The sequence below is a fragment of the Diorhabda sublineata genome, chromosome 1, assembly GCF_026230105.1.
Source record: "Diorhabda sublineata isolate icDioSubl1.1 chromosome 1, icDioSubl1.1, whole genome shotgun sequence".
NCBI classification, from domain to species: Eukaryota; Metazoa; Arthropoda; class Insecta; order Coleoptera; family Chrysomelidae; genus Diorhabda; species Diorhabda sublineata.
In genome coordinates, this window is record NC_079474.1 from 31,776,522 (window position 1) to 31,803,760 (window position 27,239).

The 27,239-nt window shown below is 31.2% G+C and overlaps 1 protein-coding gene across 1 annotated transcript; it reads right to left on the reverse strand.

The window, feature by feature from the left end:
• Nucleotides 1-170: 170 nt before the first annotated feature.
• Nucleotides 171-23,476, reverse strand: LOC130445979 (xanthine dehydrogenase). The gene is made up of 12 exons (XM_056781925.1): nt 23,315-23,476; nt 13,442-13,499; nt 13,273-13,369; nt 9,581-9,858; nt 5,936-7,815; nt 5,564-5,872; nt 5,173-5,510; nt 1,994-2,300; nt 1,663-1,936; nt 1,379-1,602; nt 486-653; nt 171-263 (listed from the first exon to the last, which is right to left on the reverse strand). Exons 1-12 carry the CDS (start codon nt 23,375-23,377, stop codon nt 213-215), a joined length of 4,047 nt encoding a protein of 1,348 aa, XP_056637903.1. The 5' UTR covers nt 23,378-23,476; the 3' UTR covers nt 171-212.
• Between the last annotated feature and the right edge of the window lie 3,763 nt (nt 23,477-27,239).

Consider the following 27,239-nt stretch of genomic DNA (forward strand, 5'->3'; position numbering starts at 1 on the left):
TTTAAGAATGTTACTGCACAAATACTATAATAGTGACGGAATCGTGTTTTAGGACGTGCATAGGCAAGATATTTAGTTACCCAACTCACTACTCGTTTTTAACCCCATCCGTCTAGACGAGCAGTCTCGTTATTTAATAGCCAGACCTCGTACAAGAAAAAAATTATGAAACACAGTTAAAATTATTTATTACATATATATACATTAATATTTTAAGCTACAATATTCCATGGTTTGAAAGTTCCTGGCTTCGGCTCTGGAATCTGTAAATAAATATGCGATGAATTCGTCAAATCTCTACTAAGCTGGAATTTGTGGAACCGATGAACTGAACACTACACTACACCAACACTGTCTGGTAAACTATGAAGACGATAACAGACGTCAGACAGTGTAATTGAGAGTGTTGGTATAGTTTAGACAGTGTATTCAGCCCTGATTTAAAAAAAAATACAAATAAATTGAATATTATTAAGTATATATACCTTCGAGGTAATATTATCATGACAGGCCATTCTAATTTTTGCCGAAGTAATAGGTGCGTCTAGTCTAAAATATCCAGTAACATTATTTTCTGCTCTGGCTGCTTTTATTGCATCTTTAATAGCGAACATTACCGAACTTGCTAGGAACAAAGGTGGTTCTCCAACTGCCTAAAACAACAAAATATATGCACAGAGTGCTCAACATTTTCTCACGCCAAACGTAAACTTACTAAATATGAGCTAGCGCTTTATAAATTAGATGCTCTAAGTTTTTTAAGCTTATCAACAAACTTCGTACTATGGTCTATGTAGTCAATGTAGGTAGTATTTTTTGAGATATTTGAAAATAGTTATTTATGCAACAAGTGAATAAAATAATAGTTAAAGTAAAAGTTACTTTACTCAAAAAATTGAAATTAGTTTTTCTAGGTAATAAGCTAACGTTGCTCCAGGAGATCTCGAGGAGTATTAGAGTTTAACTTTTGTTCCTCTACTGGATTTTATCTACAACAACATATGTTCTTGATTAAATTCTAGCTTAATGAAGTGTTTTGGTCCTAGGTGCATTATCTGGTTGGGGCGAAAGAAGAACTGAACTACTGAACTACTGAACTAATCGAAGATCATCGGCAGTGGTAATAAACCCAACAACATGATAAGATTTAAAGGAAAACTTGATCTTTGAAATAACCACTTTCTATTTGAGAAAGAAAAGAAATTTAAACTGTCTGAAGATGTTTTATAGATTTTGAATTGAATTGTGTAAGTGGCAAATTGTTTCTATAAATCTAACTATGCAGTTACTTTCAGTTGGTGTAGCTACGATTGAAAGGACCTTCTTGCTTGTTAAATATACATTTTAATACGAAAACACTAATTTCTTTACTAATTACCTTGGAGGAATAAACAGCCCTTGGATTAGAGACTCCTTTCAATAAAGAAACATTAAATTCATTTGGAATATCACCAAATCCAGGAATCTTATATGTACCGGGACCTCGTGTTATAGTTTCTCCTCTAGGAGTATACAACAACTCTTCAAGAACGAATAATCCATAGCCTTGCATAAATGCCCCTTCAACTTGCCCTATGTCAATTGCTGGATTCAAACTTTCTCCTGAAAATAAATATTTGTATTGAAAAAATTGAGGAAATATCAAAAAAAAGTATCTTCTACCTAAATCCATAACAATATCTGTTCTTAATACTTGGTGATCACCGGTGAGTGTATCAATTTCAACTTCGGAACAAGCTGCACCAAAGGTGAAGTAATTGTATAACCTTCCTTCGCCAGTTTGAAAGTTGTGACCTATATCTGGAGTTTTATAAAAACCCGTCGATGCTAAACTCACTTTATCCAAATAGGCAGTTTTTATCCATTCTTCCCAAGTTGCGTTGGGCTTCGCTTCTTTATACGGCTTTAATCGTTTATTCAAAATATCACAAGCATTCTAAAAATAAATATTTGATTTCACGAAAACAACTCAAATAATTATTAAATGTCTTACTATGATCGCCATTCCGTTTAAATCCGATCCAGTACTAGCAGCCGTAGCGGACGTATTGGGTACTTTATCGGTAGCTGTTTCACTAATGTGAATTTTTTCAACTGGAATCCCCAAAGCTCTACTCGCTACTTGGATCATTTTCGTGTGTAGACCTTGTCCCATTTCAACACCTCCATGTGACAAAAGAACCGATCCATCTTTGTAAATTAGGACTAAGGCTCCCGATTGATTCAAGAAGGAAACTCCAAATGCAATTCCGAATTTCGTAGGGATAACACTAAGGCCTCGTTTTTTATATTTATTTAATCTAAAATTGATATCATAAAATAGACACAAAGGTTCTTAATATTTAATAGTATTCCGAACCATTTTTCATAGAGGAAGCATTGAGACAAGCTCATCCATTGCAGTTGTCAGATATATGTATTTTTTCGCATTTTATAGATAAACCAAACAATTTGGTAGTATCGCTTTTGTACCAGGCTTTGCGTGTAAATTTGAGAACTAGAAGCACGTTGGACTCATGACCAATGTTTTTTAACGAGGCTAGTAAGAAATGATTAAATATTTCTTTGCGGTAAAATCGTTTAAGAATGTGAATTGTACCATATCCAGTGATTGCAATTTCGTATTGCAATCTGAATCAAGTTTTCACACCGTTAAAACATCTAGGCCACTTTCCAATAATAACCAAAGTATTTTACTCTTTACTTAGATTTTGTCCACAAAACTACAAGCACATGTAAAGTAGTTTCGTCGTCATTGTAAACGTCAATTGGATAAAATTCCGCTAAAAGATTCAGTGAATCTTCAGTCAACATCTTGATCTACTGATTTGCTTTCCCCTGATGATTAATATTTCATTTTCTGTCTAATATCTATACAATTTATTCTTTATAATTTTATACAAAAATATTTAATTTAGAATGAATATCTCCCTTTCCAAAGAAAACGTTCCATTCTAAAATTGAGCTCCTAATAAATAGTGTTAGCATCCATAGTTTGAGGAAGATAATTCTATGGAATTTTCATGTACTTTTAATATTGAAACAGAATGTTTTTTGTATCTTCAAATACAAGACGTTTGTTTCTGCACTTGTATAATAGAGTTAACTAGTATTAACTAGACTACAAAGGTCTAGAGCAAGAATCTGTCACTTACTGAGTTCTGGAATGAGAAACTGTCAATTACAAAGTTCGAAATCAAAAAACTGTCACTTACAGAGGTCTAGAGCCACTTACAGAGGTTAAGAGTGAGAAACTGTCATTTACAGAAGTCTAAAGCAAGAATCTGCCACTTACTGAGGTCTGGAATGAGAACCTGTCAATTACAAAGTTCGAAATCAAAAAACTGTCACTTACAGAGGTTAAGAGTGAGAAACTGTCATTTACAGAAGTCTAAAGCAAGAATCTGCCACTTACTGAGGTTTAGAATGAGAAACTGTCATTTACAAACTTCGAAATAAAAAAACTGTCACTTACAGAGGTCTAGAGAAAAAAAATTGCACTTCTAGAGGTTAAGAGTTATAAACTGTCATTTACAGAAGTCTAGAACAAGAAACTGTCACTTACTGAGGTCTAGATTGAGAAACTGTCATTTACAAAGTTGGAAATCAAGAAACTGTCACTTACAGAGGTCTTGAGCAAAAAAATGTCACTTACAGAGGTTAAGAGTGACAAACTGTCATTTACAGGAGTCTAGAGCAAGAACCTGCCTCTTACTGAGGTTTATAATGAGAAACTGTCATTTACAAAGTTCGAAATCAAGAAACTGTCACTTATAGAGGTCTAGAAATAAAAAATGACGTTCTCTAAATGTCTGTCACTCATAGAAGGTGTAGAAATAATGGAAGCAGACTATTTTTGTCACTTATAGCTTTTTCTTACATATCCTATTTTCGATTATAAAATATGAAAATAATCAGAGTTTCAATTCATATTTTTTAATCATGGGTGGAATATAGTATGTTACTTGGTTAGAACGAAAAACGTTACGTAATATACAAGGTGTAGGTTCGTAGAAAGTGAGCGGGGTGAGGTGTCAAGGTTATTGTTATGTTCGCCGTCTCCAAGCATTTCAGTTGCCATGGAACACGGATATTTTGCTGCGAAAGCGTTTTACCAAACCGTAAGCTATGTAGCAACTCAGCGTCGTTTACCATTGAATGTTAATCGCAATTAACCAATGTAAATGTAAATTCAATACAGTTGTGGTTGACAAATTTTGAAAACATCGGTGAAATAATGAACAAAAGAGATCCGTTCGAGCTCTTGAGAATATTGAATGCGTAAGGTTGCTGTAGGAAGAAGGCCAGCGCATCGGCATAATCTCGGAATTTGCTGGAATCTGTACGAAGGTCTTGAGGTCAGATTTGCACCATCACCCTTACAAAAATCGAGTGGCTCAGACATTGAACGAAAACGATTTTGCTACCCAGCGGCAATTCTGCGTTGGTTGAAAAAAAGAGGAGTCGGTTCCTAACCTCTGGATGATTGACGAGGCACGTTTTCATCTTTCAGGATTTGAGAACAAACAAAACTTCAGGTACTGGAGTGATCGACATCCTCTCCACTCAACCAAGGTAACAGTTTGGTGTTCCAGGTCTTGATAGGTAATCGCAGATCCATTTTATTACGAAAATGAAAGGAGACAGTTTGTTACGATAGACGCAGAGCGGTAATCGGAAATATTAAAGCCATTCTTCATCCCTCAACTTCGTCACCATGCAGTGAATGATCAAACCTTATTTAAAACAGACGAAACCACAAGCCACACGTCCCGTGTGAGCATGAATATTTTTAATGAAATTTTTCTGAATCGTATGATATCCCGAAACGGAGCGATTCCTTGGCATCCTCGTTCACCCGACTTCAGACCAAGGGATTTTTTCTTTTGTGGGGACCTCGTAGAGTTGAAAAACTCTAAGAAAAAATTTGATTGGAAATGTAATGGACAGTTTCAGGAATCGCCCTCAAGAATGCATTAATCGGTAGTGCCGCCATCTGACCGAGATTATGTTTAAACGTTGAATACTTACAATTACGTTTCGTCTATGCTTTTTAATATACAATAAGATTATAATAATAAAATTTTGAAAAATGTATCCGTTTATTTTTCAAAAATGAAAGATTGAAAGCCGCACTCTGTACTATATCTTCTCCATATCAAATATACTCACCTATTGAATTCCTCAACTCTTTTCTTCCGATTATTATAATCTGAAGTACTTAAACATTCCTTCCAACATTTATCCAAGGTACAATTTTCAACTAATTGATTATAATGAGTGAGGTCACCTTGTTTGTACAAATTAATTTCACTTACAGAAGCAGGATCTTTATTTAGATACGTAGCAATGTGTTGTACCATCGTTTCGGCTAAATACATTCCCTGCGGGCCGCCGAAACCACGGAAAGCAGTATTTGAAGGTAAATTAGTTTTACATGGTGTACCTATTACTTTGCATGCTGGTATTTTGTACGCGTTATCGATATGAGTTATCGCTCTATCCATTACCTATAAAAAATATATTTGAGTACTTAGAGGCTTAAATTCTCATAATTACTTACTGATGAGGAAAGATCTCGTGAATATCCAGCATTAGAATAAAGTTCTGCGTCACAACCAAGGATTTTACCATCGTTATCAAAAGCTACTTTATATTTATAATAGAAAGGATGTCTGGCACCTGTCATTACTATATCCTCGTCTCTATCTAACATGCATCTTAGCGGTCTATTTAATATTTTAGCAGCAACAGCTATCGGTATGGCTAACATAGCAGCTTTAGATTCTTTACCTCCAAATCCACCACCCAAACGTTTCACCCTCGTTATAATTTTATTTTGGGGTATACCCAAAGCTTCACTGACTAAAGTCTGAAACCATATTATGAATATATAATTAAAAATAATGTTGAATTATTAAACGAGTATACTCACTGATACTTCACTAGGATTTTGTGTTGATGAAAATATTTCTAATTCGTGGTCTTCTGCTTTGGGGATAACTATACAACTTTGTGTCTCAAAATAAAAGTGTTCTTGACCTCCCATTCTGCATTCTCCTTCTAGTACGTGAGGAGCTTCTTTGAATACTTTATCAACATCTCCTCTAATTATTATTGGCGAAGATTCGAAAAACGATTGCTGCTTAACCGCATCTTCAATACTGATTATCACTGGTTCTAATTCTTCGTAAATTACTTTCACTTTTTTCGCCGCCCTTTGAGCGATCGCTTGAGTATCGGCCACTACTAAACCTATTATTTGACCTACGGAAGTTACTTTTTCGGAGTAAAATATTTCTTCGTCGTGGAAGATAGATCCCCATTTGAAACTTTTATCAACATCTTTGCCACTAAAGAATCCATGCACGCCTTCCATTGCCATTGCTTCTGATTCATCTATGCTTACAATTTTAGCGTGCGGTTTTGTACTTAATACGAAAGCACAATAAAGTTCTCCTTCAAACATAGGTATATCGTCATTGTACACTGCCTCGCCAGTTGCTTGTTTATAAGCTGACATGTGCACTATAGGTCTGTGCACAGCATCTGTTTTCTCTTGAGTTTCTGGTGCAACTCGGAAATATTGCGAACTTTTATAATCGTGACTAGAAAACCCAGAAGCTCCACTTAATTCTCTTTGATCTAATTCAATGTTTGGTAAACGTTTTCGGAGCTCACATGATATACTAAGAAAAGCCTTGAAGAATAGACTCATGGGTAATGATCTTCTATAAGATATCATGCCACCCGGTGCACCTGGATCTAAAGGTAAATCTTCTAGTAATGTTTCCAAAGCTAGATCTACTGTTGATTTATTCCATGGTAAACCTTTTAATTTAGCCTCCGTTTTCGGAGCTGATACAGTTTTGAACGACATACCGCCAATACCAAAACTTATTTCTTCTATTAGATTCGTATTTCGTTTAAAAGACACATTAACAGCTTCATTAACAATAGCTATGTCGTCTTCTCTGCGTCGAGCTTGTTTGTATGCTACAAAATACTGCCATTCGGTTGTGTAAGGTATTAATATCGAAAAAAGTATCTCATCTGGTTTAATAATACTTTTTCTATAACCTATAAAGAAGTTATTGTCCAACGTAACTTCCCTAATACCATTTTTATTACTGAGGAATTCTAAAGTTGCTTTGGCAGCCATCAGTACTGGAATCATATCTGATATTGGGCTACCAGTCATTATATTACTACCTAAAGCACCGACACTGCGTATTTGTTTTCCTGCGAACCAATTCATCATTTCAACTACGCCTCTAAATATTCTTGTTTTATACTCCGGTTGCTCTTTAATTTGTTGTCTAAGGAACATTTCTGTATCGATCAACGTCGCGGAAGCTCCAACTTTAACACCTTTCGACGTTTGTTGTATTTGAACTAATTCTGGAATTTGTACTGGTTGAATTATAACAGGATATACCATTTGTTTGAATTTTATTTCTACACCAACTTCTGTATTACCCACCACTATCTTAGCATTAGGATATTTTTCTTTCAAATCCAAAAGTTGACTTAACATAATTGGTCTGTACCAAGTAACGTTGGTACCTTTGAAAATAGCGTAGTCCTTATCGTATTTATCATATAGTTTGAGTTCAGGAGGAAATATTGGCTCCTGGGATGGATGATAAGGGGTGAACTCGCTGGATTGGAATAAAACTTCGTCTTCCTCTTTGTTGGTACCGTTTTGTAGTTTACAACATTTGTCCCCCATTCCACATACACCATTACCGTTAGTAATATTTAAACTGTGCCCGTTTTGCAGTATTCCCCATTTTTCCGTGAAAGTTTTAAAACCTAGAGCAAGATTTTATTAATTTTTTAGCAAATGATTAGAGTGTAAAAAATATCGACGAAGAATAATATCAATATCAAGGTGTTACAACCTAGAGACGAAATACACTAGTTCACATTACGATCTTAGTTCGGGTTTTATCTGTGTCTCAGCTTTGACAGGTTTCTATAGCAACAACGTCAAGCTCACAGAGGCCAGAAGCTCAATAAGTTCTTTTCAATAAATAGATACATAGTCCAGTAACCTTATACATCAGACCTTGCGTCAAATCCGGTAGTTCTGATTTTTTGCTCACTTGTTTATGATGTTGGCCCAATGAATAATCCAAGTTTTTGACCTTGAGCGCTGAACGCAACCTTTTCAAAAATCGAAAAAACCGTGAAATTTTCGATTTTACTTCAGTTTTGGACAATTTTAACCCTGAATGACTAGTTTTTTGACAATACCTACGAGATGCATTATCAAAGTAGACTAAATTTGCTACAATTTGAGACCAAAACTGTCTCTGAGGACCCAGCAGTTTCTGAGATAAAGCTAATCAGAATATACAAATTTTTAGCAATATTTTTTTGTTCAGAGTGAATTGTGATCCTGTTTCTTCCAAAAAATACCTCCCCCCACCAATATAAGCCGGTGGATTCTGAAGAGGTGTGAGGGGTCAATAATCCCTCCCCTCATTACAATTTTATTTTTATGTTTCTCGCCCTGTTGTAGGTACTATCGAAGCCATAATATGTCTGTACTTTTTATGAAGGGGTGTTAAACAAGAAAGTGAGAAGAAAAGTTAAATATAATTCAAGAAAAAAATAATTTCATTACAATATGAGAATACATTTAATTCAAGAAAATGACTATTCAAAGGAATAAATTAAGTAAATTTTGCCCTCTTGAAACGGCAAGGTAGGGGTATTTTTTGAAAGAAACAGGATCAAAATTCGCTCAGAACAAAAAATATTGCTAAAAGTTGACAATTTTAAAAAAATTTATATATTCTAAATAGCTTTATCTCAGAAGCTGTTGGGTCAACAGAGACGGTTTTGGTCTCAAATTGTAGCAAATTTAGTCTACTTTGATAATGTATCCCGTAGGTATTATCAAAAAACTAGTCCTTTAGGGTTAAAATTGCCAAAAACTGAAGTAAAGTCTAAAATTTCACGGTTTTTTCGATTTTTGATAAGGTTACATTCAGCGCTCGAGGTCACAAACTTGGATTATTCATTGGGCCAACATCATAAACAAATGAGCAAAAAATCATAACTACCGGATTTGACGCAAGGTACCGCCCCTTTCAGACAACTGGGTTACTGGACTAACAATTAAAATAAGTTGGACGATGACAAAATAAAGATGAAAATAAACTGGAAATATGGGAAAGAAGAATCGTCAGGCAAATACATGGCAGTGCAAAAATGGCAGAAGATGAAGTACAAACTGAGAATTAATTATGATATACCAGAACCTAACATAATACAAATAGTTAAAGCACAAAGGATAGAAAAGAAAAAAACGCCCAAGGAAAATGCGACTACAAGAAGTTAAGAGGGATATAGATAAGGTGAAAAGGATAGAGTAGTGAGAAGTGGTAATAGACCGAAAGAAGTGGAGAAGAATATTGAAGAAGATTGAAGCCAAGGGTTTTGAAGACCTGTAGAGCTACCGTACATTGATGATACTGTTTCAAAGTCTACGCCAATGTTGATTATATGAATAAAATGTTTACAACATTACCTAAAAATGTTGTAATGTTCTTGAGAAATGTCAATTTACCTTCGATAATTGGTCTGTAACCAGTACATCTACAAAGATTTCCTTGAAAAGCAACTTCCATTTCTTTCATCGACGGTTTTGGCGAATTCCTTAATAAAGTGTACATCGACATAACTATACCAGGTGTACAAAAACCACATTGTGAACCGTGCGCTTTGGCGATCCTTTCTTGTACAGGGTGTAATTTAGTTTTGGTTGAACCTATGCCTTCCACAGTAGTGACAGCAAGTCCGTGCATTGCACACACTGGAGCCAAACAAGCATTAACTGGAAGGTGTCTAGCAATGAATTAAGAAAATTTAATTATATGTAATTATAAATTTCTTATTAATACAAACAAATACATTTGGAGTGAAGATAGTTTTTTCCTCAAATTTTCTAATATTTTTTTTCTAATATTTCTAATATCTGGAAAATTTATATTTCTGAATGACAGCAATATACCACCTATAATAATTTTAATAAATGGTTGTTTGCAGATATAGCAATTATACCAATCTTCATAGACTTATTCAATAGTCACTTCTGATTTATTTTAACGTTCAAATTTCCAAAAAAATGAATTTGTTATCGACCTACTCCATTCGAAGAATTCAATAAAATCTCGATTCTAAAACGTCCTCTATCTAAATTCTACAACGCCTACCTAAAGTTAAAATCAAAGTAAATTTGTATTGATATTATTATCATATTTGCTGGTAAGTTCTAATATCTTTTTATCTTTGATTTTCGCATCCAATGCTCACAAAATTCCAATTATCTTCTATAATTTTCTTTCATTTTAAGCAAATTTTGAATGCCTATATCCGTGAAATAAAACAAAAAGAATAAAGGCTTGTTCTTTCCCTTCCTAGGTGTGACATTATGAAAGATAATTGAAATTTTGCTAGCACTATATATAAAAAGCGAATATAGATCACACACTAATTTACTAAAATTTAATTTTAGGTAAACTTTGTAAAACGTAGATAGGGGACGTTTCAAAATTAACGCTGATATTTGGAGTGGAGAGTAAACAACAAATTATTTTCTCAAAAACAAAAATCAGGAATGAATGTATTATCAAAGAAAAATTGAAAATATTTGAAGAAAAACGTAACATGCCGATTGGAATGTTACATACAACTGGACGTAGTTAAGCAGGAAACGTCCAACCCACAAATTATAAAAAATGAGTTTTTGCTTTAACAAACTTTAAAAATGTCGTTTTGATAAATTGCAAAAATCGTCCGAGTCAAATCAAATGTTTTTGTAACGATATTCTGTAAAATTCTAACCCACATAATTACAAAATGAGATTTTTATGTTCACAATAAGTCCAAGTGGTTTGGATGTATTCTGTCAGAACAAATTTGGTTTTGATTTTCTACCCCAATAAATTGTTGAAACATCTTAAGTGGATTGGATACATTTTATCAATTAAATTAATGTAAAAAATTCTACTTTAATTTTTTCGTTGAAATCGTCCAAGACGGTTGGACGTTTTCTTCCTTACAATTTTACGCATAACTTTTATAATGTTTCGGAAAGAATCCAAACCTCTTGGATGAATTCGATATTTTCACATTAGGATGTAAGTTAGCTAGAGATCAGCATAATATCACGTTCCCGTATTAGTGCGAAATAGTTAAAGTTAATGAATTGACTAGCTTTACCCGCGGCCTCGCTCGCATCGAATCCATTCAATAAGTATCAGAAATCATTATAATAGAAAAGAACAAACTCTGTAGCTATATTAGAACCTGAGATTTAGATCTTTGAATGTAGAAAAATTGCCAAAAACCTACAAAAATCCATAACTCCACATTGAATGTCCGTGCCTAGCTCCTCTCCAACTCAACCGATTTAAGTGTTCAAAAACCCAAAAGAAAGAGGATGTTTCAGCGAGTGTTCTAAAACGAAGTCTCTATCTTGAATAGAACCTAAGCGGACTCGGAATGGAAAACATCATTTTTTTAATACATAAGATATATGCCGAAATGCAGTCCGTGGAGATGGGTCACAAGTTTTGAGGTAAGTCTATTATCTTCATTTCGTTTTTATAGTTGTTTATTGTTTACTTATTTTCATCAGATTTTTTGAAGTTGAAATAAACATTTTTCACTGTTATAGAAATCTCCCTTATCGGATCTCACGAAGAATTATGACACTGACGATAGCAGCCAAATAATAATGTACATATTTAGATGAACAAACTGGATGTTTCAAGTTTCTTGGATTTTTGTTTCGGTTTAGTACAACAAAATATTTCAAAAATTCAATTTTTTTATTTACCTGAAATGTGCAAACCCACATAACCAGCTTTTGCCAAAATGTTTACTTACTTAATATTTTTCTCTAAAACCGTTAAACTCACAAATTTGTAAATAAATCCAAAATTTTTGGCATTTAAAGTAAATTATCATGTTATAATACCATTACAGAAAATCAATGTAACATTTAATATAATTATTTTAGGTTTAAAGGGCACATCAATAAACTTTAAGTTCAAATTATCAAAATTTATCATTTGTGGGTTGAACGTCTTCTGCTTAACTAAGTCCAACTTTCATCTTTTAGGTTTTCTACGATTTAAATTAGTACTGGGTAAACTACACAACAAATATGTTGATTTGTGCAATACAAAAAGCATACATCATTTCGATGCTAAAATGAATGTTTCATTTTTACAAAATAAAAAATTTTTCTTTTGGTAAACATGGCACATTTGTTATATGAAATCTTAGGAATTTAGATGATCAGGAAATGGGTAAGTTTGTGCAATCGAAGTTAGCAGCAAAACATCGAACGTTTGTGCTTGACTGTCACAGCCAACTGCATAATACCAAAATTCCAAGGAAGAAGTGTTTTAAGCTTATTTTAAAAATTATTTTCAACTTTTTAGTTTGATGTGCTTTGAAAGCGTGTTTTTTAGTTTTTTTTAAACTATATTACTTAGTTTCTTAATTGATCACCCTCTTATAATGACTTCGCTGCTTATATACCTACATCTCGTCGAAACTTGTGTCAAGCTATAACGATTTAGTTCATGAGGTTGTCATAGTGATAAATTTCCAACACAGAGGTCGGAAGTTCGAACGAAATTTTCATTAAATCGATCACTTGCTCTTAATCCAAAAAAAAGTTACAAATAAACCCACATACAGGTGAATATAATATAAGCGTGTTCATAAGGGACCCTCGTCAATTTTGTTTTTATCTTATTGTCAATGACTGTCTGAAATTTCGTACACTATCTGATACGTTTTAAAAATATCGGTTGGTTTTTTTAAAGAAAACGTTTCGATATAATTTGCAACACCGGAAAGTAACCAACGACCCAACAATTTCATTTCTGAGCAGGAATTTATTTTATTTAGCCATATAAAAAAATGTATATTATGTTCGCCAATTAAAGTGAGCTTCACACGAGCGTGAAATTTTACTCGTTTCGATTTTCAAGGATGAGTTTAGGCGATACAATGAGAATCTTTGTTTTCATTAATTAAATTATCAGACTACTGAAACCACTGAAACTATAATATCACGATTACGAGACCGAGACAAATATTAAAAATTTTCGTCTCGAGTTAAACATAATATTTCCTCTTTATCCTTCTAAAATGGTATAATTGATATAAAAATGGCTTAAAATGAATTGTCACGTTAGAATCGATTTAATTACATAGCTAACATAGTTATTTAAAGGATACATAATTTTGTTGCTGGTTCGGTCTATTTTGGACACCATCACAGTACAGGCTCCACATCCTCCTTCGCCACAACCAAGTTTCGTACCACATAATCTTACTATTTATATGTTAAGGATAAGTATCGTGATTAATCTGAAAAACTGTTCAGTAGATTCTGTAAAAAGGATACACTTAGTCCTCAAGTAATACAACAAAGTCCATTCTGGATCCACTTGATCATCCTGAATCTAAAAGATTGAAAAATAATTTCATTTATTGTTTTTTGACTGAAGAGTTGAATATTATTATCAGTCTTTAAAGAACATAGCTTGGTTATTAAATTGCATGTAAGGCTTCAGAAATTCAAATGCATTTTATAATGCAAACATTTTTAAGTATGATAATTAATTTTCCCACGACCCTATCAAAAAAATGACAAAAATTCATACGATCTAGTAGCTACGAAAGTTGACGATTTCGAAGGGTTTAAGATCTGCTGTAATCAGATCATAAGAGGCGAAAAAAAAGAAGAATCAATTCTTCTTTTTCAGAAAATATGTTAATGGTATATGTAGTTTATTACAATGTACTTGAAACTAAAGGCACTACTAAAGCGCAGATCTGATAGTAAAACATCAAAAAATTTGAACAAATTCATCAATTCATTCGTAAAGCTACTGATAATCAACATTGATTGACAAGTGACGCTTATTATCGGCATTGCTGGTGCATGTCCTAAGCAAGAATTGTATCAAATAAAAATCGATGCCCTCGAACATGTGAAATTTGCATACCTTATTAAATTGCCAAAACTAAAAAATTAAAATCTTCCAATATAGCTGATGATTTTCATAAAATGCAATGTACAATATAGAGATCCTAGGCCATCAAACGTAATTGAAGGTCGATTTTTTCTTAATTATCAACAAGGAAAATGTACAAGACAACCAGTAGGTTCTAAAAAAATTTATAATCTACCGAGAGTAATTGCTAGCTACTTGCATTTACAAAATCCGGTGAAAATACAGGGCATCGTTTCCGAAGATCATCCATGATAATCCTGATGAACTCAGGTAGCGTTATTACATCCCTCGATAGACATGGGGGTTGATTACAGTGGATGAAAATTATATAGATAAATCATTAGTAAACGAAATGGAAGTTGCAAATAAAATTCTGCGAGCAGTTAACGAACTGTCGCCGACGTGTTCTGGGACTTCGGTGGAATCAGAAGCATTATGGGACGAACCAGGATATCCCCAATCTGTTCAATAAATATCGTAAACTATAAAATTACTTCACATTTTTCTAACCATCACAAATAAAAAGAATTACTGCAAATAATTTAAAATGAATTTTTAATTTCAAAATATGTAAATTGCGTTGTGGAGATCGTGAGAAAAACATTGTAAATAACTCGCTGTAAAGTGATGAACACACTCTTGTGAATTCATTCCCATTCCCGCTCGTGTGTTAAATCTCAGTTTCCGTGCTCGTTATGTAATATACTATAAACAATTAGATATAAATAAACAATTTTTGGTTAAAAATTATTATCTATTAGGACTACCACACATCAAAAAAAGAGTCACTCAGATTCATGGGTTGGTTGTCAAGAAAAAAAATGTTTCATCTTATGTCATTTCGAAGTTACTTATTCAGACTTCAAGATCCTGTCTTCAAACTTTTTTAACTCATTCAAAACAATTTTAGAAAGTCAAAATTACATGAATACCTACTGCTGTACAATTTTTGTGTACAAATAAATTGCAGTTGAAAATTTTACATAAAGAATCCAGTGAGACTGAAATAACTATAGATGGGGTATAAAAAACAATAGTGGCAACAAAAAAATTATGTCTTAAGAAAGTTATCGCTCATCCACCTTTATTGTAGTATCATATTTATGTTACCGGTAATTATAAAAAAAAATTATAGAATTAACTAGCATATTATCATGTTTCGAATAGACTAGATTCTTCGTTATCAAACGAAATTTATATTTTTAATTAATGTTTTCAATGGAAAAATTTACTTATTTATACTTATACTTATTTATATATACAATTGATTTAAGATAGACTTCATTATCATACAGTAATTTTACAACAACAATGTATGCTTTCAATTCAATATTTTTTGTTATAAAAATGTTTTTATACTGAACCGATTAAAATTATAGAATGAAAGATTGATTGACCCTGAATCGAAGGCGGTTTATCGCTGAGGAAAACTAATCACACGCCCTGGGGACGTAAGGTTAGAAAGGGGCACGCGCAATGTTTACTACTAATTATTAAATGAAAGTTTGGGAAAAAAAATTAATCGGAGGGAACTAGGTTACATAAGTTTAGTCAGTTAGAATTTTGATAGATGATATTTGAAACATAATGGTTTTGTTGCAGTTGATATAAAATTGATTTTGGATATATTAGTAGTCATAATTTATAAAACCATCAATTATTTTGTAAAATTTACTTTCTTTTTTATCTTTATTTTCATTTCACATATAAATATCGTAAAATACGAAATACAACAACATGTTTATGTTTTTAAAAATTAGCTCACATCGATGTTAATAGAGAGGAAAATGTATAAAACATACACTACTGGTCAAAAGTTTTTGCCCACCACAGCGCCCGCTCCAGGGTCGGCTGACCAGGACATTTGTCTGTGACGGCAAATCTAAAGGACGGCTTTTTAGTCGTTATTAACATAAAATATTGATTATCAGTTAATCAAATGGGAAAGAATTAGCGGAGGAAGTTTTCGGCAGATTTTACGCTTTTGGGAATAAAAGCAAACATAAAGGAAATACTGAAATTAATAACAACTAAATTTTGCCCCAAACTTTAATTTCGCCTTAAGAATATTGCTTACTATACCAGTAATTGTACTGAGTGGGTAAAGGAGTTTCTCTAAATTAAAATAATAAAGAACTTCTTACGATCCACTACCACGCAAAATCGTCTTAACAATTTGGACATTCTGGCAATTGAGCACGAAATAACTGATCTAATTAACATGAAAAAAATTATAAAAAAGTTTGTACAACTTATAGTGAGAAAAATAGTTATTTATGCAACAAGTGAGTAAAGTAATTTTGTCCCGAGTAGGTCGGTTTGACCGTTTCATACAAAAATTTTTCTACGTTCGTAGACTTATGAAATTCGCCAAAACTTTTATCAATTTTTATTTTGTAATAGTAATATTAAAAGAACAACTATGAGCATTATTAATTTGAAGTGAAGAAGACATTACTATTGGTCGATTTATTTCAGACAAAACTCTACGATATGCATAATTTTAATTCATTATGACAGCTTGACACAAAGCAAGACAACAATTCGCAAGTCCAATTTTTTTTAATTGCAAGAAAATAGTAGACAAATTATAGACATTTGTATCGTAAATCATCGAGTTTCATCAATTTCTTAAACTGTAATAAATTACACATAGATGTCGATGTATTTCTTCTTTTTTAGAGGTTAAAAACGCATCAGCTGTCTGGGCTATTCGACCTAAATGTCGAGGTAAGTATTTGCAGTTTACGGCTAATTCTACATTTGCTAAAAACGTAAAAACGATCATAATAATAACTATGTGCGCAAAATATTACATCTGACTGCAGTATTATTTCTAATCTTCTTAATTCTTATTGCAATTTTGAAACAAGTATAATATTTGTAAGAATACAACAGATACAATGTTTATTTTCGTACTTGGAGCTTAAATTGAATTGTTATTTGTTAAATAACACGTGAATTAGTTTATCAGATTACATTTTGTATTTATGAGCTGCGCTTTGTGACATCCGCGTTAGTAAAAATAAATATTTGTTAATAACTATGTTCAAAGTATTCGATATAATTAGAATAAAATAAATATGTTAATTACGAAAATAAAAATATATAAAGTCGAAATTAAACTTTGACGTAATTCAGATCACGCTGTATTTACAGGCAAATATTTTGATGTCTTCTTGTAACACAAAAATATTGTCTAGATTTTAGGTCTCTTCTAATTTAAAATTAGTTTTTTTATTTTGAAAGATAGATAAAAATTTGACGTTACGATCTGAAAGGATTTAGAAATATAAGCTTATCAAAAGCTATAAGAAATAAAAGGAATTAGAAAAAATATTTATAGTTCTTCTCAATTTCTTTTGATTTAAGGAACCATACGAAAATTTTCTTCCTTAACACATTTTTTAAGATAACTGAGAAGCAAAAGAAAATATAATATTCAAGATTTTTAGTTAAACAAATGTTATTGGCATTCAAAAAATTCAATAGAAAATGACTAATACTACTAAGTATTATTTTTTATCTTACTTGAAGGAGTGTAAAAATTATCAAAGAGCTCCTACCGCAAAACTGATATACCAGGGTAAGTTTTAAGCAAACGCTAATACGAGGGTTGTTTTTTTAAGTGAAACAAAAACGAATAAGTTTAAAACAAAATTTTTATTTACAAAATATTCGCCCTTAAGGCCTATACATTTTTGCATACGCTTAAACCAATTCTGGATATTTGTGAAAAGTTGCTTAGAACCAGTAATAGAAAAATCATTCAAAACATCAGTCTAGCAGTTCCGTATGATTGAAAATTTGACAATTAGAAGTTTTGAGGTTGACTGGTCGATGTGTTTGTTTCTAGTTTCTATTAGCTTATCGAACCGATATTATCATTAACAATGCCGCGACCAAGACGACTCGAAACATTGCGAGTGAAAGGACTGAAGAAGCTTCTCAAGCACAAGAGCAAAGCAAAACAGCCCACGAAACGGCTTGATTAGCAATACGAAATCGTCGAGCATCCCTCAGAGATCAACTAGAGAAACACCTCACCATTTTAATGATATTGAAGATGTAAGTTTGATTATTTTAAGACAAATTTGATTTTGGTTTATAAATTTCACAACCCTCAATAAATTACTATTATAAAATGCACAACAAAAAAATGTTGATCGGATTAAGCAATCAAAAAATTTCAATCTAATTCATGGATTTCATACGAATTTTATTTTTTGTCATTAATATAAGAATATAAAACTATTAACTATATCTAATTGGATATTTTGTTCTCTAAGACTGAACATAATATATTGTACGAATACAAGTCCAATACATAGGTTGTGAAGCTGGTCCTATCCAGTTATAACGGAATTCTAAAATTTGGAGAGCTCGAGGCACGTTTAACATACTTTTCATAAACCGCGGAATTCGTTTGAGGTTTGTTTTAATATATGTTTTTACCATACCAATGCACCAGGGGGTTTTTGGTTGTTGTTTTTCAGCTAATTTCCATGAAGATCTTGTTATTTATTTGTTTTTGTTTGTTCATTTTTTAGTTTTTGCTATATATATATCAAGCTTGTTAGTGGCAGGGTTCCCAACTTAGGAGTTTTCCCACTAAATTTAGGGGATGGGATGTTTCTAGGGGTATCAAAGTTGCATAATATCGATTGAAATGTTTATGGTTCGTTCCTCGCTGCAACGGAATGGTGGATCATGCACGACATTTCAGCCCTCCGAAAAAATGTTGAAATTATTTATTATCAAAATTTTAAAAAATCAGATTCTGAGGAAAATGATTTCTTACTTAAAGTTTTCGATAATTTACGAATAAAGAATTTAAAAAAAAATGATGTTGCCAAATGAAATTATTTATTGATTGTTTGAAATTTTTTGTTTTGTCTATTGATATTTTATTATTTTTGATGTTATTTATTTAAAGATATTCAATTATTCATTTCATAAATAATAGAATTTTTAAGGGAGAGTTCCTAGTAATTGTGAGGATTTTAGGGGTTTTTGATTGGAATGATGATGAATTTTTGAGAGTTAAGAACACTGTTTAATAGAGTAGATAGTCATAGTGAAAAGAACGAAATAAGAAAGTAGTCAGTGAATTTAAATAAGAAAAACATTACAATATTCATAATAAAAACTCTGCTTTTTTATTAACAAAGAATTAACTTAGCGGTGAATAGTGTATGATAATGAATAGTAAACTTATAATTTGAATTGAAATTTTTCGATAATAATAATCAAAAACTCGTAAAATCAGTACACATGAAAGTTTGATGATGAATATCTTTTGAACACTTAATTTAATCGCCAAAACATGAGATACCATTGTTATGAGACAGTTAACAAAAATTTGTATTGTACATTTTATGATTACCATTTATTGTTATAAAATTCATAAACTAAAATGAAATTTATCTTAAATAATCGAACTTACATCTTCAATATTATTTATAAGGTGAGGTTTCCCGAAAAAATTTCGGAGAGCATTGAATTTCCTACGAAAAACAGAATATTTTTTTGTTCAAGCTGTTATAGTAAGATAGTAAAACAAAAACTATTAAAAGTTGACGATGCAACCAAAAATGTTTTTCGACTAAAATTGTATCACATTCATAAAATCGGTGACAACAATGGACATGATGTAGTATGAATATTAAAAAATGAAATAACCGTCAATATTATGTCACAAATTTAATATAGATGTACTGTATCAACAATAAAACTTAAATATTAACTTTTAAATATGAATAAAAATCAAGGAAAATTACTAAAATTTCAAATATCATACCTGTTACTTAACCTAATTAAAAGATAAAAGGATTCTTCTAAAAAATTCTTTTTATTTCAAAATATTCTGTATTTAGTTAAAAGTTGTAAATCAAGATATATAAGTTAATCCATGGAAATTAGTATAATTCAAATATAATAGTACAATAACCTTAAACTTATATAAAGGAAAATGTTTTTTGGTTGGTTTGGTGGACTGTGGTAAACCAATCAATCCTCAAACCACCTATTTTATAGACGTTTCACATAACGTCATGACAAACGTTCACGACGAAGTAAGCGTTCAATAAATGTTGTTTATAACATTGAGAATCTATTAATGTGATGCATTTGTTCCCAAATTCTCATAAGGACTTAAAATGTTGTAATAGATGGTTGCCAGCTATAAACAATACTAAATTAACTGCAAGGGATGTATTATGAAGTTATGAAATTTATCAAAATTGGATTCAATTACTTGATAAGTAATACTTTAAATAGCTATTTTTGTATGCAATATTTTTTTACTTTATTAATAAATACACACCGTTATGTTTAGATTATTATTAAAATTTAAGGATTATCTTTCAAAAGTCGCTTTGTGTACATTTAACTTACGAGTTACAAAATAACAAATATTTCTCCCTCTCTACAACTAATAAATTTTTAAATTAATTTTTTTTTTATAATAGTTCTCTAAATTTCATATTTTGTGGTATATCTTGAAATTTTGCAATTTCGACAAATATTATAAACAAAAACATAAATTTGAAAATTCATTAGTTCTGAGATAGCAGTATGAACTATCTTCAAATAATTCAAATTACGCGCCATTTTCCTTACAACAAATGCTCTACATATTTATTACAACCTACCGAGGAGTATTCGACCCAAAAAGCACAATATGCCCTGTTTGGCTATTTTTACATAATTTCATCAGTTCTGTCATATTAAATTATTTTTTGAAATGTCTAATAATTTGTTAATTGGAGACAGGAATAGAAAACCCAAGAGTGATATTGAACTTTACCATTATATTAATTTTTCTTACTAGTTCTTGAGAAACGTTTACAACCAATGCAGATAATTTACTCTCTGGGAAAGAACTGATATCGAAACTTGGCGATTTAAATATCTGCGTGAAATTAGGAAAAAGAATATTTATTATTTAGATAAGACCTAGATTAAAATATAGAATCAGAAGAAGGTTTTTTTGTGGTTTTCAATCAAGATTGGCGATTTCCATCACGGCATGAATACGTAGGTTTCTAAAGAAGTGAATAAATATAATCCTGCTTAAGATTACGCGTTACAAATTTGGAACAAAAATACTTAAATGCGTATTTTATCAAACATTACGGTTATGCAACTATTCCTTTGAAAGTAAAGTTGAATAGCATTGCGTCATCTGTTTACAAAACATTGAAATAACTTATCTAATGATGTTCTATTTAATCGAAGTAATTGATGAACAATAACGTTAGAAAATCCAAAAATTTATAAAACGATTTTATAGGTCAATGAACTTAGACGTTTACCTTATTAAAAACATCATTTTAAATAGTTGTTGGTGGATTGGTTATACCCCATTTAGTGAATTCTTTCATAATTTATTTAATTTCGTTCGAATTTATAACTTCTTTCCACTTTTTTAATAAATTAACTAGCGTACGAGTGAAGTAGGTTGTACACATGGCACATTCATTCCAAACCGAAATGCAGGTTCCTTGAACTGGAAACTGGAATGGTCTACAAGTGGTTGTAGCACCGGCAAATAAGATGAAGAACTAGTCTACATTTGATCTATCCATACCAATTTAAAGAAAAGAGATTTTATGCATCAAAACTATTTGAAAAACATAGTGACGTGTCGAAAAGATGGTATAAAAAGATACAGATGAAACTTGATTGAATAACAAGCGTGCTGTCCAAAAATTATGCAAGATTCGTTTATACAGAGGGAATTTCATAAATAATATTAGTTTTTATACATGAGAATGATTACACCTCGTTTTAAATATGTCTTCTTATTAAGACTAGTTATAATTCTATGTAGAGTACAATTGTGTATTGTTAAAGCATTTAAGGAAGCAAAAGTTCATAGGAGCAGCCAGGAAATTTGTGAAAATGACAGGGACAATACAGTTAATGAGATAAGATTCCTTTATACAGAGGGAATTTCGTAAATAATATTAGTTTTTATACATGAGAATGATTACACCTCGTTTTAAATATGTCTTCTTATTAAGACTAGTTATAATTCTATGTAGAGTACAATTGTGTATTGTTAAAGCATTTAAGGAAGCAAAAGTTCATAGTAGCAGCCAGGAAATTTGTGAAAATGACAGGGAAAATACAGTTAATGAGATAAGAGCAAAATATTGGTTTCATCGTTTTAATAATGGAGAATAAGATAATTATTTCGGATACACAGTTATCACAAAAGCAAAATAGCACTAATAAAAAAATTCCGACAAGAAGAATGTTATATAAAATAAAAAATGATACATATTATAACTAATTATCATATTAAACAAACCGTGAAAATAAAGATATCAATTATTTAACCCCATTTACAATTATCAAATCATTTTTGTAAACATAAATTTGAAATAAGTCACATGAGATATAACACATTATCTAAATATTTTATAAGTCTTAAAAACGTCGAAAAAACTATAATCACACTCGAAAAATTTCATCATTCTGATGCTGTTTACATAAGACAAAAATCACAATATTTGGCATATTTGGCGAAAATGTTAAGAACCTATGAATACGTGTAAATAAAAAGAAAATTTGTGGAAACCAAATGATTAAAAAAACCTCTTGTGTTCTTACTCTGTCTACATACTCAAATTTTCTCTTTCTATCTTGTGTTTTCCGGTTGAATAAACCATATTCATCAATTTCACTAAAAAATAGAATTTGCTTATGGCTAGAAGCATTGAGGCCCCTTTCTCCAAATAAAATTTCAGTTTTTCAATAATTTATTGTGGAACCAAGTAAATTCTCTTAGCATTTAAGCATTTAACAAACATAAATAAATACGATCAAAAACGTGAATGATCTGATAAAAAAATTTTGATATTTTGAGAGATTTTTTCTATATTGGGTCAGCCTCTCTCCTAAATCCGTCACTGATTTTATTAATAATCGATATCGAAAACCACAGCTATACAAACTTCTTGTTCAATATATAGAATACTAATTTTTCATAAAATTATGAGAGGTATCGAGAGAAGACATTTTTAAATTGATTTATCTGCTAATTGATAAAAACAAATAATATTTTTTAATTATTTGTCACTCTATAAAAATAGAAAATCAAAATGATATAAAAAATAAACAATGTTGTCATATATCTAAATTGGAAAAGCTATACACTATTTTGAGATTATTTTTAAAAAATATTCTTTTCAAATTACAAATCTGTATATCAAATAAGGACAATTATTATTAAAAATTTATATAATGCTCACCCGCTTTCCGTTAACAAAAAAAACTAAAGAACTAGAAACGGTTCCCTCCTGGTATTGCACCATCTCTCAAAAATACTTCAAAAGATCATATATTTCACTCTTCCGTCTTTATTAATGAACTCAACCGATTTGTTCGAAGCAATTGTTTCATATCGTTCACGTGACCTTCCATAACACCGTCTTATTATATTTAACAACTTATTCAAAAATAAATATTTAGTTGATAATAGATATCTCAAAATAGTCCATTATTTGTATTAGACTTCACAATAAAATGCGGCTACATTTATATGCATTAGAGAAAATTGTGAAAAAAAAAACTCTAACAAATTAATTGGGAAGATATCTTAACGTTTCCAATTCAACTTATTTCTTTGGATATATTCATCAAAAATCTAATAAGAAATATCACTATAATAGGTTAGTTTTTATACAGAATCATTCTGAAACATTATTTGTAAAATAATTCTTTCTCACAACTTTTTCTGCTTTCATAGTATTTTTTATGTGATACAATACAGGTGACTGAGAATCATTTCATTGAAATATAATATTATTATTGTAGAAGAGACCTATTATTTTAAAACACTATTTATCTTATTTTATACAAACAGGACTATTAATAATATTTTAGCGCTATCTATATAAGAGTAGCGAAAACAAAATACGATTCCTATGCAAACGGTAAAATATTACAACGCTACAGATTTCTATTATACCGGTTTTAGATAATGTCAAAAAGACAATAATACAGAAAATTCAACACAATTTCAAGATGGTGTATTTAGGTTCCTTCAAACAGATTTTTTCACATTGTAAATGTTTATAGAAGTATAGTCATAAATGATCTTTGCTCTTTTAGATACTAATAAATGGATGAGAATGCAGTCCAATTCCACTCCAATTTTTGTAATTTTCAAACTAGCAACTCTATAACATGTAAAGTTTCATCGTAGTAATGAACTCGCTCTGATAATATCCGCTAGGTGTCAGCAAGCTTTATTACTTAGAGACATTATTTCTATTTCAGAATACTACTGAACCAAGTCCAAGTCAACCTTTTTACAACAATTGTGTTATTTCCAAACATCAGTACTAAAACTGATGAGAAAGAGCCAGGTGAGTTAAGACAGAATTGCATTTAAGCTCACGCAGAACTAAGAAAAGTTACTGCGAATTTCTCGCAGGATAAAAAATATGTCTTCATCTTTAAAAGGCGTTGCCTTTCCCCAAATTCACAACTTCAATACTTTACTATGGAAGAAATATTGACGTCTACAACTTTGGTATTCATTGTTTCAATATATGCGCGCCTGGGTAAAGACTAGTAGTGGAAGGGGTTCTGAAGATCTAGTTTCATGCCAAAGGAAACATTTGTTTGAACTTGCCAGGACATTTAAACAAGTTTTTTCACTAATACACTGGAAGAAACAGGACTATAAAAACTAGCCTTACTTTATTGAAACTTGTTCAAGATCTATTATTGAATGTAGAAACAATTGATATGAAATTTATGATACCAGGCCAGTTATTCTTTCCCAACGATACTGAAATCAGTATAATAAAGAGAACAAGAACCCCTTGAAGATAGAATCATAAACAGAAAAGAGGGCACTGAAGGTAGAGAAATCAATTGGTTTAAGATACGGTGGTTAAGGTTTCAAAAATGAGGAACCGTTCAGTAAAATTTCGGCGTTCCGACCCTTGGACATATTGAGAAAGACCAGTAAAAAATTTAGACCCGGAAAACCCGTGAAAGCGCAAACCTTGTTGGCTGTACAACAAGGTCAGCTTGACCCAACCAGAAGACAAATGACTTTCGAAAAAAAGCAACTTGTCCCTACTGCCTTACACACCCCTTTTTATCATCGACACTTCAGAAACCTTCCCGCGAATCTGATAAACCGTGAGTATAAGGACAACGAACAAAAGAAAGAAATGACACCGATGATAAGTTTTTTATATCAGTCAACTTTTCCTTGCAATTAAGAAATTATATTTTCATTAATATTACCAATTTGATCACTGGACTGATGTGAAAATGAAGCAACAATACATTTGAACCAAGTCCACTATTTTTTATTTTTTGAGGTTATAGCATGAAATAAGGTCAATAAAACCTATGTAAATGTCTAAGTTGCTCCTTGAACTTTTTAAATTGACTATACATTTTTAACTGGTAGTTTTGTTATGAAGCTTTAACTTTAAACTTCTATAGCTCCAAAGTATCTAAAGTGGATTTGGTTCACTTGTATTCTAAACCTTACAAATATAAAATTCCTTCCCGTTCGATCAAAATTTAAATAAGTTTTTGAATCGTGTTAACACGTTAACTGTTAACTTTGATTTGGGACATATATTATTTTATTATTATTATTAGATAATTAACATAGTATCAAAATGAAAGAATATACTTTAATTTCTTCAAATTCAAGTAGATACTAACTAACACTATTAATAGAAAGTTAGTAATAAAAACAGCAGGAAAAATTAGAAAAACTTTATTATTTCAAAACTTAAATATAAACATTGAATAATTACAATCAGAATTAAATAATTGAGCATCATAGGTACTGTAAATTTCATTTAATATAAATATAAAAAAAATAAATGCTACACAAATAAAAATAGAAACATATAATAGTTATTTATGTAACAAGTGTGTAAAGTAGCCGAATGCGATAATCACATGAGTCGAAAAAAAAGGCCTTTACACACGAATTACATATAATATTTTTTCTACTAGTAGACATGCTATCAAAACACAGAGGTTTAATGGTGAATACACAATGCCACGTAAAAATAATTATTACTACAGAAGCAGAAAAATTAGAAATGGCATAAGCGCGACTTGAACCTGGGACCTCCCACATGTGAGCCTCATATTATAGCCACATCACTACCGAGACCTTAATAATACGTTTTTTACCGACTACTGCTTAAAGTATGCATCATTACGCACTCGAAAGTGTGTCTATAATAGGTCCTTTATGCACGGTAGTAGAAAAAAAATTTTTAAGAAATTTAAAATTATATATGTTGATGAAATAAAATTGTATAATAAATAGCACATTATCTAATTAATATTGACTATGTAAAACATATCTCTCTTAAATAGTCATTACTTCATGCCCAAACATTTATTTCGTCCACGAATCAACTGGTTTCTTTCTGATTTAATATTATAAATCAGTTTTTCCCAAAGTGTGAGTTGCTACCTGGCAACAAGTCGAAGGACACTTCAGCTCGGTCGTGGTAAAAATTGATGATGAAATTCTTTAGGTTTTTGTCACTAGTCACGGTATTCATTGGTAGGCATTCTTAAAGGTTTGTTTGAACAAAATCAAGAAAGGAAAATTAAAATTAAATTGAAACATTAAATTTGAAGAATGTGTCAGGTTCTAAATTACATCAAGTCTTGTCCATTAAAATTACGGACCCCGATTTGAATCAGTGTCGATTTAGTTAGCAACATCGGCAATTGAAGACATCAAATTTTGTGAACGATCATTTCGGTACAATGTACAATGCCTTGAGTTTAAATTGTGTACACCGACTTGCGCACTGATTTATACGTTCTGCCATCGAGCAATTTAATATTTAAAGACTGTTTAGTATTTCGTGAACATTTTAGAACATAGAAAAACATCGTGTATATAATTAACAGTATGCTTGAGATCGATATCTATTAATTTCATCGACAGTTTTATATAAAAATTCAAGCAAAATATTGTCCTAAAACCGTTTCAACGAGATATTTTTTCGAAAACGGTGTAAAGTCTGAACTTGCGCACAAAATAGGCAAAACAGTCGTGATGATCTCGGAATTGTCAGTTGGAACAAATTTCTCACAAATGCATCTTTAACTCAGTTTTTTGGATAAAATAATTAGAAAGAAAAGTTGATCTTAAAATTTGTGAATTGT

Excerpts from the sequence above, each read along its gene's own strand:
- LOC130445979 (XM_056781925.1), bottom strand. The coding sequence starts at position 23,377 with ATGGTGCAATACCAGGAGGGAACCGTTTCTAGTTCTTTAGTTTTTTTT. Across the intron at positions 7,816-9,580 it reads TTACAGACCAATTATCGAAG|GTTTTAAAACTTTCACGGAA; the intron begins GTAAATTGACAT and ends ATCTTGCTCTAG. Across the intron at positions 264-485 it reads ATGATAATATTACCTCGAAG|ATTCCAGAGCCGAAGCCAGG; the intron begins GTATATATACTT and ends ATTTATTTACAG.